Source organism: Chenopodium album, chromosome 4 (assembly GCF_948465745.1).
Source record: "Chenopodium album chromosome 4, dcCheAlbu1.1, whole genome shotgun sequence".
NCBI classification, from domain to species: domain Eukaryota; kingdom Viridiplantae; phylum Streptophyta; class Magnoliopsida; order Caryophyllales; family Amaranthaceae; genus Chenopodium; species Chenopodium album.
The window spans coordinates 15,928,359-15,943,312 of record NC_137837.1 but is presented as its reverse complement, the minus strand read 5'-3'; the positions used below and the strand labels follow the sequence as shown (position 1 = coordinate 15,943,312).

The 14,954-nt window shown below is 34.0% G+C and overlaps 2 protein-coding genes across 3 annotated transcripts; one reads left to right on the top strand and one right to left on the bottom strand.

Moving 5' to 3' along the window:
* Window positions 1-351: 351 nt before the first annotated feature.
* LOC145626757 (fatty-acid-binding protein 1-like) lies at window positions 352-6,477 on the top strand. The gene is made up of 4 exons (XM_081679230.1): window positions 352-817; window positions 3,127-3,376; window positions 5,398-5,489; window positions 6,101-6,477. Exons 1-4 carry the CDS (start codon window positions 415-417, stop codon window positions 6,241-6,243), a joined length of 888 nt encoding a protein of 295 aa, XP_081535356.1. The 5' UTR covers window positions 352-414; the 3' UTR covers window positions 6,244-6,477.
* A 1,779-nt stretch (window positions 6,478-8,256) lies between these two features.
* On the bottom strand, window positions 8,257-14,730 carry LOC145628970 (ribosome-recycling factor, chloroplastic-like). 2 transcript variants are annotated; one of them, XM_081681420.1, is made up of 11 exons: window positions 14,531-14,727; window positions 14,111-14,261; window positions 13,921-13,990; window positions 13,693-13,788; window positions 13,372-13,469; window positions 12,349-12,460; window positions 11,545-11,586; window positions 10,120-10,176; window positions 9,983-10,033; window positions 9,060-9,116; window positions 8,257-8,682 (listed from the first exon to the last, which is right to left on the bottom strand). In XM_081681420.1, the coding sequence occupies exons 1-11, from the start codon at window positions 14,610-14,612 to the stop codon at window positions 8,665-8,667; spliced, it is 834 nt and encodes a 277-aa protein (XP_081537546.1). In that variant the 5' UTR covers window positions 14,613-14,727; the 3' UTR covers window positions 8,257-8,664. The 2 variants fall into 2 exon arrangements, with proteins under 2 accessions (XP_081537546.1, XP_081537547.1); XM_081681421.1 differs by lacking the exon at window positions 14,111-14,261 and having other exon boundaries at window positions 13,921-13,985; window positions 14,531-14,730.
* Window positions 14,731-14,954: the final 224 nt, after the last annotated feature.

Sequence of the window (14,954 nt, the reverse complement as noted above, 5' to 3'; positions counted from 1 at the left end):
GATTGAACAATTTTGTGCTTGTTTGAGTGGTTAAAATAATAATCAAAAGAAATTTTTTGGTTTTTGTTGAGAAGAATGAAAGATTTGATGATGCTAAAATGGTGGGTTGGGAAATTAGAGAGAGAAAAGGTGGGGAGAGAGAAATGAAATTGAAATTTTGCTTATTTTAGGTTTATATTGATTTATATACTCTCACAGTTTTTTATGTTATTTTGTTTTAAAAATGTGTTATTTCATTTAATATGTTGGACTACCATGAGAATAGTACTCCAGTAGTACCTAATTGATAAAGTAAAGAGAATATGGCCCAAATTTAAAATGCATTTAAGTGAGAATTGGCTATGCTTTCACAAAGTCATACAATTCAATTGACAACAAAGGAAGTACTACTCCTAGCATTTACACCCAACAACAATGGGATCATTGCGCTTCCCCTTCTCATCGTTCCCTCCGCCATTCAATCCCAAACCATCCGCCTCTTCCGCCGCTTCCCTCCGCCTCCTCACTGCCGCCGGCGCCTCCATTGCCGGCGTTTGTGCCGGCATTGCTATCACTCAAAATTCTGACAAACACCCAATTATTCAAAATACACTTGATTTCTTACTCACCCATCTTCCCTTTACCCCAAATGCTCCTTCCTCTTCTCCTTTATGGGGTTGTCTTTCTCTCTCCTCTGACGTCACCCCTCCTGATGTCACTGAACCAAAAACCGGGGTTTTGTTTCCTTCCATTGTTAAGGATTCACAGACATTGCTGGGTATTGGATTGAGGAGGAAGAGTTTGTTTGGGCTTAAGAACATTGATGTTTATGCTTTTGGTATACTTCTTAAAACTGTTTTCTTTGATTTTGCTGGTTAATTTTATGATTTTTGTGTGATTTTGTTGTTGGGTTTTGTGTGATTTTGTTCAATTATCATTACTAGTTAGTAGTTACTATTTATGATGTTTGAAACTCCATTGTTAAATTTTAATTTATGATTGATTCTTGATTGTTTGATTTAGCGTGTTAATTGTAATTTCTTACTAAATTATGTTTAAGGTAGTAGGATTAGTTTTTCTAAGTTGGGAACATTTTATGATAAATTGAGGGTGCAATAAAAAAAAGATGCCTTTCTTTCCTTGGAAAAAGCTTTAGAATTGGGTGCAACAAAAGAAGATGCCTTTCTTTCTTTGGAAAAAGTTATGGAATTTTAAGATATTGTGCTGAATTATGTGTTGAGGTATTGAGCATTACGAAAACTTAGTCATTCGACAAATTAACTAGAAAATAAATGCAAGAAAGCAATAAAGGATGCCCAATAATTAACATGAGGAAAAACCTTAAGTAAAAATCCCACGAATTTGAGCTGCCAAAATATTCACTACATGAAAATTATTATGATACAAAAATCCCAAATTTATAAGGGAGTAAAATACATCTGTCACAATGATTGTATATCAACTCACAAAGGAGCTCTCTATGAATTGTTTATGGAGAAAGAGAACACTTTTGTGTACTCAAGTAGTTGGATTCTCGGATGCCCCATAAAATTTCCCAACATCTTATATAGGGTGTAGAGGATGAGAAGGAAAAACGTATGCCAAGAAAAGTGGAGAAGCCTCTTCCACCTAAACATATCCTCTTACAAAGTTACAAATGTAGTAACATACTAACATATTTTGGGCTGAATAACAGTAAGTGCCAATAGTAATCCCAGATTTGTAGTTTAAATGATGAAAGTTCATTTAAGAGCATTCCAATACTCCTTCCATTGTTGAGCTACCAAAGGAGGGCGCTTAATTTAAATGTGAGTGATTAATCTACAACTTTAATCTCAACTCATCATTCATCAAGGAGTTTGAGATATAGGATTTTGTGCAGCAAAGATGCATCTTTTCCATAGATTAGTGTTTAATCACCCAATAAGTTAGTGCAATTGATAGTCTTATCATCTTATGTATGACATAGTCTGTTCCAGACTAATCTTGCATTTTCTATATGCATGGTGAGCTGTTATATGTACAATAATCCTAGAATAGAGCATTATAGTGCTACTCCCTCAATCTCAAATTTTTTGCTCCATTTGACTTTTTAAATATAAAGAATATCAATTTGACTAAAATTTATGCACTACGATATAAGAAATTATACAAGGTATTATCATTTGGGAAATTGTTAGATTTGTCTTAACATGTTCTTTCAATATATTAACTTTTTTTATAATTTTTGCATTCATGTATGGTCAAATTTGAATCCTAGATAATGTGAAAAGTGAATGGAGCAACTAATTTGAGACAAAGGAAGTATTAAATAGAACCTTTTGTCCTTTAAGAAACTATAAATCTGGGGCTAGACTTTGACATACCTTATTAACTTCTAGTTATGTTGGCTTCGATGATTTTGGCTATGGAGGCTATCTTGACTGTTGAAGATCACTCTCCAATTATATCTTTATTTCGTGTTCTCTTGGAAGGCATCTTGCTACCTTAGGTTGCATTATCTACAACTAGAGCAGATTATGAAGGTATAAAAGAGGTACACGGTTCCAGGGTCTTGTTATGGATCTTGGTGTTCCATTAAGGCCTTACCTTTGTGTTCTTCAACAGCCAAAGTGCTATCTGACCAAGAATGATGCCTACTCCAAGACAAAGTTCTATTAAATACTCTATGCTGCAACATTACTTTTACTTTAAAATCCTAATGAATTAGAGAAAGTCTTTGTTTATATCCGAGATTGATCAATCTCACACACATGAACAGTGAACAATTTTACGATTCATGTGTGTGAGATTGATCAATCCCAGATATAAACATAGACCTCCTCTACTGAAATATTAGTAATGATCTTTAAATTTCGATGCAATAATCTTACAATCCCCTAATCGTTGTGCATGACTGTTAAAAGACATTGGAATAGCGGCAATAGCCTTATTGTATTCCGTAGCATCACCATCTGATGTAAACATACATGTATGTCAAACTGATTTCTTCCTGAAGTTTTGAACAAAGATGGTCAAATCAGTACAGTTGCACAGGTAATCAAGAGTGGAAGTAATCAGTGAAATTGGCTACATGATATTTATAATATTTAAATATTAATTTTATTTAATTTTATTTATTTATTTTTTTTTTTTTGTTATGGACAGGTGTATATGCTGATGAAGATGATGTGCAGAAGAATCTGAAGGATAAGTACGGGGAATATTCTGCTTCTGATCTGAAAGACAATAAGGGTTTCACTGAAGATCTGCTGGAAAGTGATGTAAATTTGACTGTGAGACTACAAATAGTATATTCTAGATTGAGCATACGATCAGTGCGGAGTGCTTTTGAAGAGTCGGTAGGAAGCAGACTTCAGAAGTTTGGGGTGGATGATAACAAAGAATTGCTTCACAGGTAACTCAGTTAGTCAATTTCAAAATCTATACAATGTGTTTGGTATGCTTTTGAAGCTTCTACAATTCAGAGGCTCTAGCACTCTTTCCATCTTCTAATCATACCTTAGATTTGCCAGCTTTAATTTATGTCAATTTTTATGCTTACTACCTGATGTTTAGGCATAAACTTAAGTTGGGATTATAAATTCAAACAATACTGTTTACTCTGTACCTTATAACATTATTTTTTGTGACTATTTGCCTTATTCCACCAATCAATTTTTACTATGTATAACAATTTGTTTGAAGTCATATACTCTTATAGTTTCACCATTTTCAATTGCTCTTTATAATTGGCCTAATCACTCAACTTTATTCATCCATTCCTTTTTTTCTTTCTGCCGCCTGTCCCGCTCTTCATAAAAGTTCACTACTTCATATATCATTTTTCTTTAGTATGATAAACAACCATTTTGATGCTGCACAAAATTGCGGCAGCATTCTAAGTTCTAACAAGTCAATGGCTGAGTAGCTGTGGCATTATGGAAAGCTCCTATGTATTCAGAATAATAAGTCAAAATTGAGGACAATTCTAAAGAGTATAATGGGAAATTTTGGTTAATCTTTGTCAAAATTTTCAGATTTAACTTTGGAAAATCTTTTACTTTGTATCAACTTTGTAATGTATGTAATTCTAACTCTTAACAACTTGAACAAAACTTTCCAAAAAAATTTAGAGACTTTCATTGTGAACAATAAAGGACATTTTCTGATTGAATTTTAAACCTCACATTGTTTCACTGCCATCCTACTTCATCAGTGCACAGCACCACTATCTCGCAGGCCATGGTGCCATACTGCCATCTAGCATTGGTACATTACAACTCTGCCCTTCTGCACCTTACTACAAATTGTTGTGCAAGGAAAGTTGGGTGCAACATCATCCTGTGATGAATGGTGCAATCTGGTACTGGCCCATTACAGCTCCTTGTGCATCCATTCATCTAACCCTAAGTTGTTGCACAAGGAAATTTGGGCGGATGACTGGATGTGGACATCTTAACTTTAGCTGCAAGACTTGGTAGTTACTTATTCTATGCCATACATAAATCTTGCTTACTTTTTGTGCTTTCTTATTTATGTACCTCCTCCGTTTCTTTATAATTGCAATACACCTTCTTAGCGTTCTATTTAAGGAAGGGAATAGAGAAGGTAAGCGGATGAATTAATTTAAAAATTTTAAACCATAACAACTTAACTCTTTCTTTTTAAAATCAATGTTAAGATTATTTAATTTAGTCTAATACTCTAATGTCTTTCTTAAACCGCCATGCCAAAATGGTGTGTTACTATAAAGAAACAGAGTAAGTACTTCATATATAACTATATAAGTCAACTTTCTTGGAGGACAGTTAATTCAAAGTGCTATTTATTTAAGAGTGTTAAAAGTAAAAATAATTGTACAATTTTCAAAGGAGATTATCTCTGCTCAATAAATGCTGTAAACCTTTTGAAATCCATTGAGCAGTAGGATAATTTATATATGCTATGGATAAAGCATTTGTCAACCAGAAGGTTTTTACTTTTGACCATCATGAAAGCAGAGTATTAAGTGGCTTTGATGGTAGGGCATGTGCGTTTTTTACACCTCACAGAATCATGGTCCAACTGATAGGGTTTATGAGTACTTAATCGCCCTTGTAGATTATTATGTTTATTGGAGCACATAGTTGGTAGATTTTGAAGAAGTTTATAAAAATAATTAGTAACTTAATGGCTAAGAATATTATACTACCTTTTTTTTTTTTTTTTTTTTTTTTTTGACACGTATTCTTTTTTGGAAAGTTATTTTTTAGTCGACGCATATTCCTTTTTAATCAACTCAATGTCCAAGCCTAAATTGAATTTGTCATCTAAAATGGAATAGAGGAAGTAAACTATAAACAAGGACCAAAATGGAGTTGAGACTTTCTATAATGTAAAGAACGCATTATCAATTGAGCATGATTGAGCTAACTGCTAACATATGGTTCGTTGCAGATTTACTTCTCAGTTCAAAGATGAAATGAAAATACCAAAGGGTTCTGTTATAGAATTGTCCAGGGAGCATGGTCATGTGCTTCGCACAAAAAGTAAGCTCTCTCTCTCTCTCTCTCTCTCTCTCTCTCTCTCTCTCTCTCTCTCTCTCTCTCTCTCTCTGTATTTGAGGAATGGTTGGGGTGCACCTGTACAGGGCTGTACAGCATCAGCTGATTTCAGTCTTGTGGTATTGTCATTCATTAGTATAAATATTTTGCGTACTCCTATATGGAACTGAATATGAGAGGGGCTATATACATTTAAGGAAAGAGAATGGGTTTTTTTTACTACGTATGTTATTTCATCTGTCCAATAAGCATGTTGTGAAATGGTTAAATACCACTCTGTGTTTCTTTTTATTTGTTACGTTTTGACGTGTGGTCAACTTTAAAAACTTTGACTACAAAATTTATAAAGATCAAAACCATATCAAGTGGAATATTGTTAGATTTGTATTGAAATTAAATTTTAAAATATCTATTTTTTACATATCCTATTGAACATGTTCGTGGTCAAAGATGTGCATTAGAGACCGTAAAAGTCAAAATGTAACAAATAAAAAGAAACAAAGTGAGTAGTTGAACTTCCTTAAAAAAAAAAAAAAAAAAAACTGAGTTAGATGTTTTGTTTGTACTTGCATAAATATATGTTTGAACTTTTGCAGTTAACGGAGATGAGGTGGGGAGCATTGAGAGCAAACTTCTTTGTCAATCAGTACTGGATTTATACATTGGTGAAGATCCATTTGATCGACAAGCAAAAGAGCATGTAATGCACAAGTTGGCGAGTGTCTTTGAGAAGAACTAACACAGTGGGATAGAGTGTGATACCAAGTTTGGTTGCAAAATGCGAGTTATCTAGATGTCTCTCTATTAGAAGCACCCTGGTAAGCTGTGATACCTGGGGTGTCAACTCTACCCAAATCTCCCACTACTTATATTTGTATCATAGTGTAGATTTTACCAATAATATTTGCACATTTGTGTAAATAAATGTAATTTGAGTGTCAAGTGCATACTTCATCTTTTCTTCTCTTTTCAATCTGGAAATAAACATACCCTAGAGTTTAGTGAAGGAATACAAACTGAAAAATGGAAGAAAGGCATTGATGTCGGTGCTTCACTACGCGGTTCATCTCTTTATTAGCTTGTCTATAACAATGATAACTAATAAAATTTGCAAGGCACGAGTCTAAGATGGAATTGTATCATCAATCCTCAGAGTCTTTGTTTGCCCTCTAATTGTTCTTTTAGTTGATATAATACAAGTTGATCTATTTGATTTCCATATGACAGATTTCAACAGTGTAAAACCGACATTGTCATGAATTCTTAAGGGGGTATTGCTACAAATTCGATAGGTTGAGTTAGACAAGTTGCCACATATGCTTGTTAAGTAAATGGATGTGAACAAATGTTACTTGGGAGTGTAAAGCAACAATAGAGATGGAGAAAATCAAGCTCAATGGCAGCTTTAATGGAAGACATGGTCACCCCTACGGCGGTCCAACCCATTTGAGACATTTAACTCATTTTTCATAGGGTTTTCGTTAAGCAGCCAAAGATGGTAGTGACGTTAGTGGAGGATGGAGACAAAGAAGATGATGGTGGAAGATGGACACGAAGAATTTGGTGTTGAAAATGGTGGTGTTAGTGGAAAGTGGGTGGAGACTGGGGAAGGAGGAGGAAGCTTACGTATACAGAGTCAAGTAATGCTAGCCTTCATATTACGAGGAAGTGCAAATGAAGGGTTGTGACTTGTGAGCCACACAAGTGAAAAAAGGTTCAAAGAAGAGAGGTAGGAAAAGTGAAAAAAGGTGGTTTGGGTCTCATTCTTTCTTCCCAGATATAAATTAACCTGCAAAATAGAGAAAAAATGGTGGGAACCATTACCACTGAGAGTGTATTTTGTACCATTGAAATTCCGATGGTATCATTTGACTACTGTCTCTAATTTTGTAACGAAATGACATTCTCACCCCTATTAGCCTGTTAAACAACCCAAACAAGACTCATTGTTAGCCGTTTGAAATGCCTCTCATTTTACTTTAGTTCTATATGATTCGGCATGAGTATAATAAGTCATAAGTTGGCTATATACTCATAATAAATCATAAGTTGGCTATTATACTCATAAGTTCTATATAATTCGGCATATGACACCACCAGTAGATCTACGTATTTTATCCATCAAATAGATCAATTGGGGCGCCCTCTGTTTAACTAGGCAAGTAGTCTTTACTACTGAGAAACTTCCATTGTTAAAGATATTAGTTGGATTAACCAAAAAAAAAAAAAAAAAAAGAATATTAGTTGGAAAATATAGCATTGAAGGCGTTCAATACCAGCAAGGTACTCATTCGTACATGTATGGAATACTATGGATGATAAAGTTCCTATATAGTTCTCTCCAGTCTCCACCTTGCTCTGTTGTGCTGCTATTTCACTTGACCCTCTGTTTCTGTAACAATCTATATTTGCTATCTAAGACCTTTAAACATGAAGTCTTATTTCAACTTAATGAAATTTGAACTTTCAGACAAAACAAAGAGAGAGGGAGGAGACTTGACCATCTTCCATAAAAGCACCATCAACAAGTGTGCGTTGCGTAACATAGGCACCTAGCACTAGCAGATTTCAAAACTTGGCTGAGATAGCACTAGAACTTCTGGGTTTCCCAGTGTTACATTCTAATACTAACTGACCAATTGATTAAAGCCATATCCTTAAGTCGCCGTAAATAGTTACAAATTATACGAAGTATAAAAATCAACTTTTGACCTGACCGAAATAACAATTAAGTGCAAAATGATAAGCAATCTACCAATATTGCTAATTTGCTATAACAGATTAATAGGGCAACTGAACTACACAGTATACGGCAGCAATTACACAAGAAGAGACACATTTACAAGCTTTATCAAGAATGTATGAGCAAATTTTTCAACTGTTTAAAGTGGTTATCATCTTCCACTGAATCTTCCAACAAAAAAAGAAAAGAAAGAAAAATAAATAAATAATATTCCACTAGACCCTATTACAAACATGATAATCAGAGTAGTCCATTTCTATCAAGGTTTGATAAATCAAAACCTATTTTCGAGAAATTTGAGTGCTATTCACAAAAGAAACCGCCAAGGAAAGCTCTAGCATCATATTTTACCATTAAGGACATTGGAGCCACAGTTTTAATGTTTGCAAAGCTACATCTATTTCAGCTTTTAGTCTCTTAGACTTTCATCAACTCCTGAAAAGGAAATATGAATCAAAATCATCATATGAAAGGACAAAATATTAAAGAAATAAATTTTGTTTACATTTCATGTATATGTAACCAAGAAATTGTGAAGCTAATTCAAACTCAAGAGCATGAGGACTGAGAGCGACAATCTCAGTGAATTAAGAACAGCTTAAATCACATTTAACAGGTTAATTTCCTCTTAATTCCACTTAAACAAAAGTAATAAGATTTCGACCCAAGAAAAAATAAGAGTAATAAACGCTTGTGTGGTTAGGCTCATTCCTCACAACAGAGAGCATCACATGCATATGAAAATGAGTAAATTTAATTAGACCTGTTTCTTATTGCTATAAATCACAATCAAGAAAGATTTAACTCAGTACCTGTTCTTTCTGCTTGTAGATAGACTCAACCTTCTTCATGTACTCATCAGTCAGCTTCTGTAATAAAACAATATAAATCCAGTGGCTAAGTCCTCTCCAAAAATATCAAAAAAGGGTATAATAAAGGTAGCACATTTTTTTAACTGCCTAGAACTACTCCACTTTTTGGGGAAAAAAAAAAACACACTACCTAAATGAGTTTTCTGTTTTTTAAACAGCCTAAAGTCTATGATTTTTATTTGAGTAACACTGCTTGTTGATAGTTTGTGCCACAATATACTACATCGGTTGGCAGGTATTGAATAATTGCACATATATCGTGAGCACCATCTCACCCCAATGCATCAAAGCTGTTAGACCAGATATAGCCAAGCCCAAAACTTTCACAATGCAGATGATCTAGCATTTACATTTACATGTATATACTTCCTTTTTTTGCCTGGGTTTACATGTATATATTATATGCATGAGAGAGAAGAAATCCTACTACCTCATACAGATGCTAACTCCGTTTGATGTAATTTGCAACGAAGGAATATTTTATGTCTCACAAATAAAATACCCCTTTGTAGCAAATAATATAAAACAAAGGTAATTTCTTTCTTGAGTTGACCATTTATTCAGAATTTCGTATATTATCATATTTAAAATATAGCAACCAAGTACAAACCAAACCTCATCTTCCCAGATAATAGATCAGCGACATGACTACATTATCCATTGGCTTTCTAAAAGGTCATCTTAAAAGTTCTTATCCATTTAAAACCTGCCAGCTTCTTGCCCCTAAGTCACATGGATGACGTATTGACGTGTAAGATCAATCAGACAACCTCCCGCCCCCACACCCCCAAACACACAAGGCCCAGTCATAAACACCACTTGGTTAAATGCATCAATTGTAAAGTTGTGAAGCCTAGTATTACCTGTAGATCAGCAGATAGGTCTTTCACGTTGTCTTCTGATAGTTTTTTCTCCTGTGAAGACAAAGACAGACAAAGAAATTTCAGTGGAAATTCACATAAATTCAAAATTACAGAATTACTGATTAAAAGATCAACACCTTCTCAAGTTTTTCATAAGCCTTCAGAGCATCTCTTCTTATGTTCCTAACTGCAACCTATGAGAACAAATTTTGCAAGAGAACAAGTACTTGTTAGTTTGCCACCAGAAAAATGATCAAACTACAACATATCTCAGAGTGCTGTATAAAAGAGTGATATACCAAGCTGCAGATCTCAAGATGTAGAGTTACTTACTACAATGTTGGATTAAGCTCTGATTTTAAATTATCTATGCTAATAGGAAGGTCAGCTGAAGCTTGGCTCTTTTTATCTCATCTATATAGCAAAGTCCACAAGCATGCAGATCAGCTAGTATGCAAGAATAAAATTGTATAATTTGTAAAGACAATTTAAAACCCTAAACTCAGTTATGCTTATGCATCAATGCAGATTGCAGAATCAATTCTACAAAATTATTCACTTTTTTTTAAAATTATTCTTTTTTTTTTTTTTTTTTTTTTTTTTTGGGTTGGCGGGGGGCTTATGCAAGTCAAGTTTACAAAGAATTTGCCAGAATCCCATGCTTTATAATGAATATTGTCTGTGAACGATGAAACTTATACTTCCTCCGTTTCTTTATAGTTGCAAAACTTCCTAAAATGAAAATTTCACAATAGTTGCAACACACTATAAAAGGAAGGTTTTGAAGGTGAAAATTGTACTTTCACCTTTATAGCTCATGGCCCACTTGATTATAATCCTAACAACCTCTTAACCCCATTTTAAGTGTATTATATTATTATGTAAGGTCCACTTTTCTTAAATACCGTGATACAATGTATGTTGCAACTATAAAGAAACGGAGGAAGTAATTCATTAAATCAATTACCAAGTGTGTTTTTACATTTATGGGGTGACCTTTAACAATTTTTGTGGGAACATTTTACAATTGTGGGGATTACTGAATCCTCACTAACCTCTCAATCTCAATAAAACCCGTGAGACGCATGCTCACATAAATGGGAGACGCATCTAGACTACCTAGACATTTAAGCCACAATTCCTTTCTAACTTTTTTTTGACACAATTCCTTTCTAACTGATAAAGCATTAATGCATACATAAGCCTACATGTGTCAAACTATTAAATTCCGCTATTAAAGAATAAATGCAATACAAATGGCTTCTTCTGATCAACATAAGGCCTAACATTAAACCATCAGAAGTTCAATTGCTGATTAGCTGGTTTATGCAAACATGGTCAGCCCATCAGCACAGGTATGCAGGGTATTGACAAGGGATACAAATAAAGCATTTCCCTAGAAAATGTAGTAGAGACTAGAGCCAAAGTTTCAGATTTAGGCTACTGACCGCTGCTCATCTAATAATGAGCTGTTAGTACTACTTATCGAGCTTTGGATTTTTATTTTTAAAAATTAATACCAAAAAGAAAGGTAAAAAAAAAATTACTAGATGAAAACAAACCTTTCCTTCTTCTGCGAGTTTAGAAACAACTTTTGAAAGCTCCTGCAACAGAGATGCAAGAATTTTAATACTGAGGTCAAATAAAATATTCCAAGAAACTAGTATGAAATGAGCAGTGTAGATATAAATTATAAAGCCAGCTTCTAAGAAGAAAATTCACTCAGTTTTATCAACTGAAATTGATTTATATCTGGTCACTGTTTATATTGTAATGATTGGATAAAAGTGAAGGTGTTACTTAGCATAAAGCATTAACAACACTAATATTGGGGAAAAATTTAGTTTAATTGAACCATTGATTGATACCAGAGGACATGAAGTGGAATGACATATGTAAAGTGTGATATACAATACATTCTCAGCTTTGTTCGGGAGGGCCAGATATGAATAGTGAAACATCATACCGCATTTTGTTCCTTATAATATCTATTTCCTTTCAACTTATTTCTTATACCCTAAAATGCCCAAATGCAGACTATCAATTTGTATCCAGAGTCTGCACATAACCATTTGCCAAGGTCATTTTACAACAAAGTAGACAGCTTATCAGAGTAAAAACGTTAATATAAAAGTTATTATAGGCTTTATAGCATGCCAAAGTCCACCACTCCACATAGAATATAAGGATTGGATAAGTAGCAGTACTCATAAGAGGAAAAAAGTATCCCAATGGATCGTTATGCACGCAATTGCCAAATCTTGTCAGAGCAAGTCTGCACGGTTTTCATTAACAGCTTTGAGCCTTATATAACCAAACAAATGACTTTCTCTATGGTATAAGAATATAAGATTATTGAAGATTACCTTCCTTCTATCTGAAGTTAAGGGAGGCAGGGACAGCCGGATAACTTCACCGTCATTACTAGGAGTTATACCAAGTTGAGAGCTCACTAATGCCTTCTCTATTGACTTCAAGCTGGAAAAACAAATATCGAGTGAGATCTATTGACCGTGTACATAAATTAAGTACGAGTAAGAAAACTTATGTGGATTCAGTTTACTACACAGATTGAGCATTACATATATTGCAGAATGTAACAATGAGAAGAGTCGAAATTTGCATCTGAATATCAGAATTTGATGATTCATTAATTTTTTTTCAAGTGAAACTACTTTCAGGCTCTTTCTTTCAATACATACTACAAGGCTCTTGTCCTCACCATCAGACTCATTGAAAAACCACAATCTTGAAAAAAAGGATATCTTTTTAGTCAAAGCTTAAATGTTAAGAACAGAACCAAGACAAGCGATTTTAGGATACATATAATTTCACCATACAAAAAAAAAAAATTCACAGGACCAAGAATGAATATATTGTCATCAACATCATGAATTCATAACTATATACATTCTCCAAAAATATTTGAAGAAAGTTAAAAGTTCATAATTTAAGATATGTTAGTTTAGCTAATGCCAATTCATTTCCCCAAATACTTTTAGATCCATGCATATATATAACACTCTAATCCTAATCAAAGCACTCAAAGTAGCAAATCTAGTCCACTAGGTTAATTGCACTTTTCTAAGCTTCTCTTCTTTGCCCTCTCTCTCAACTTCCTTGTGAATTACAGTGCCACGAAGTGCCCAATGGTAAGTTCAACTTTTCAAGTGCTGTACAATGTATTCAACACCCTTATCATTGTTACGACATGAGTGTGATTCCATAATGCCTAAGTCGGAATAGTATAAAATAACAATCATTATTTATAAAAGCAACAAGCTAACTTCCCCCTATACCCACCAGCGACATAAAAGTCCCCTATATAATTACAATAGATAAAAGTAAAACCCACACTGCCAATAGAATTTGACTTTCAGACATCATACCTTGATTTGTCATAAGGTGTAATCAAAAGAGAACTAGCATCTGGGGTACTTATTTGAGCAATGCTTTTCAAGCTGACTGGAGTTCCGTAATACTCAACCTGTTAAGGCATATTTGTCAACTAAGGTAAAGGAAAGTTCAAATAGCAAGAAACTAGAATCAGAAATAAATTGCAAAATCAAAAAGGAAACTTATATTAGGCATTGAACCCAGTTATGTAGATAAGACATTAAGAGTAGACATTCATACCACAACGATTACTTCAAATGAACTACAAGAATTAACAAAACATATGATATTGCAGGGAGACCAACGAAACGTACTTCTATCCGATCCAACATTGATGGATTAGCTCGATTAGTCCTTACAGAATTGAAATTTGAGCGTATTGTATCAATAGTCTTCTCCATCCTTTGTTTCTTTACAAGAAAAACATTCACAAATAATCAATTTCCACACCTAGACAAGCATACACAGTAATGCAACAAATGCAAACAATGATTCCCAAGTCCAAGTAACATTCAAAACTCAAACTCTGGAAGCAAACTTACAGTATCCGTCTCTATCAACGACTTTTCAGCTTCAATTTCCTCCATAGTTGCACACCTAAAAGTTCCTGCTCTGAAGTAAAACCACCAAAGTACATCAAAACTTTGTAATAATACCCTCACTAGTCACTAGTTTCTTAACCCAAATTTCAACAAAAATCGAAAGGACTCAACACCGAAGTGACAATCATACCGGTTCGGCAAATGTTTTATAACAACAGCCTTCCCAGAAAACTTCTTCACACCACAATCCATCCCAACATAGTTAGCAGCAGACCTCCAAACTGAAACATTGGTTCTTGCAATTTGGTTTTGCGCAAATTTACATTCCACATTGCTAACCCCTATACAAAATCATCCAATTGATGGACCAATACTCAAAAATCAAATAAGGATACCTAATACTTACATTAATAAGCCAAAATTCACAAACTCATGAATTAAATCTTTTCCAATTCGTGTTTTCAAGGATTCCAGAATTAGAAATGACATGAAATTCAATGGAATTAGGGTTTTTATTTTCAAAATTACAAATTGTACAGTATATCATTGAATGATGAATTGAAGATGAAGTAGAAAATTGAAGAAGATGAATTTGATGAAGAAAACGAACCTTGAAGAGAGATGTTGGAGGAGTTGCGACGGCTGAAAGAGTGAAGATAGGAAGTTGCAGAGGAAAGTGAAGAAGTCGCCATTAGAGGTGAGCTTTGAGGTAAGACAGTGGAGAGAAGAAGAGTAGTGAAGTCCGAGTTTAGAGGAGAGACAATGAGCAAACGTCTACGGATAAGAGAGTGAGAAAGTGTTTTCAAAATTTAGACAGCTTGTACCCTTGTACTAGCATTAAGGGTTGTTCTCATTCACTAAACTCAATTAAAGTGAATTAAATTGAGGTGAATTGAACTGAGCTGAGTTGAATTGAGCTGAAAATAAGCTGAAATGAACTGAACTTATTAATTAGTGATTTTTAACCACGTATTAGTGATCTTTGATTATTTATTATTATACATATGAGTATATACAAATACACATATTAAAAA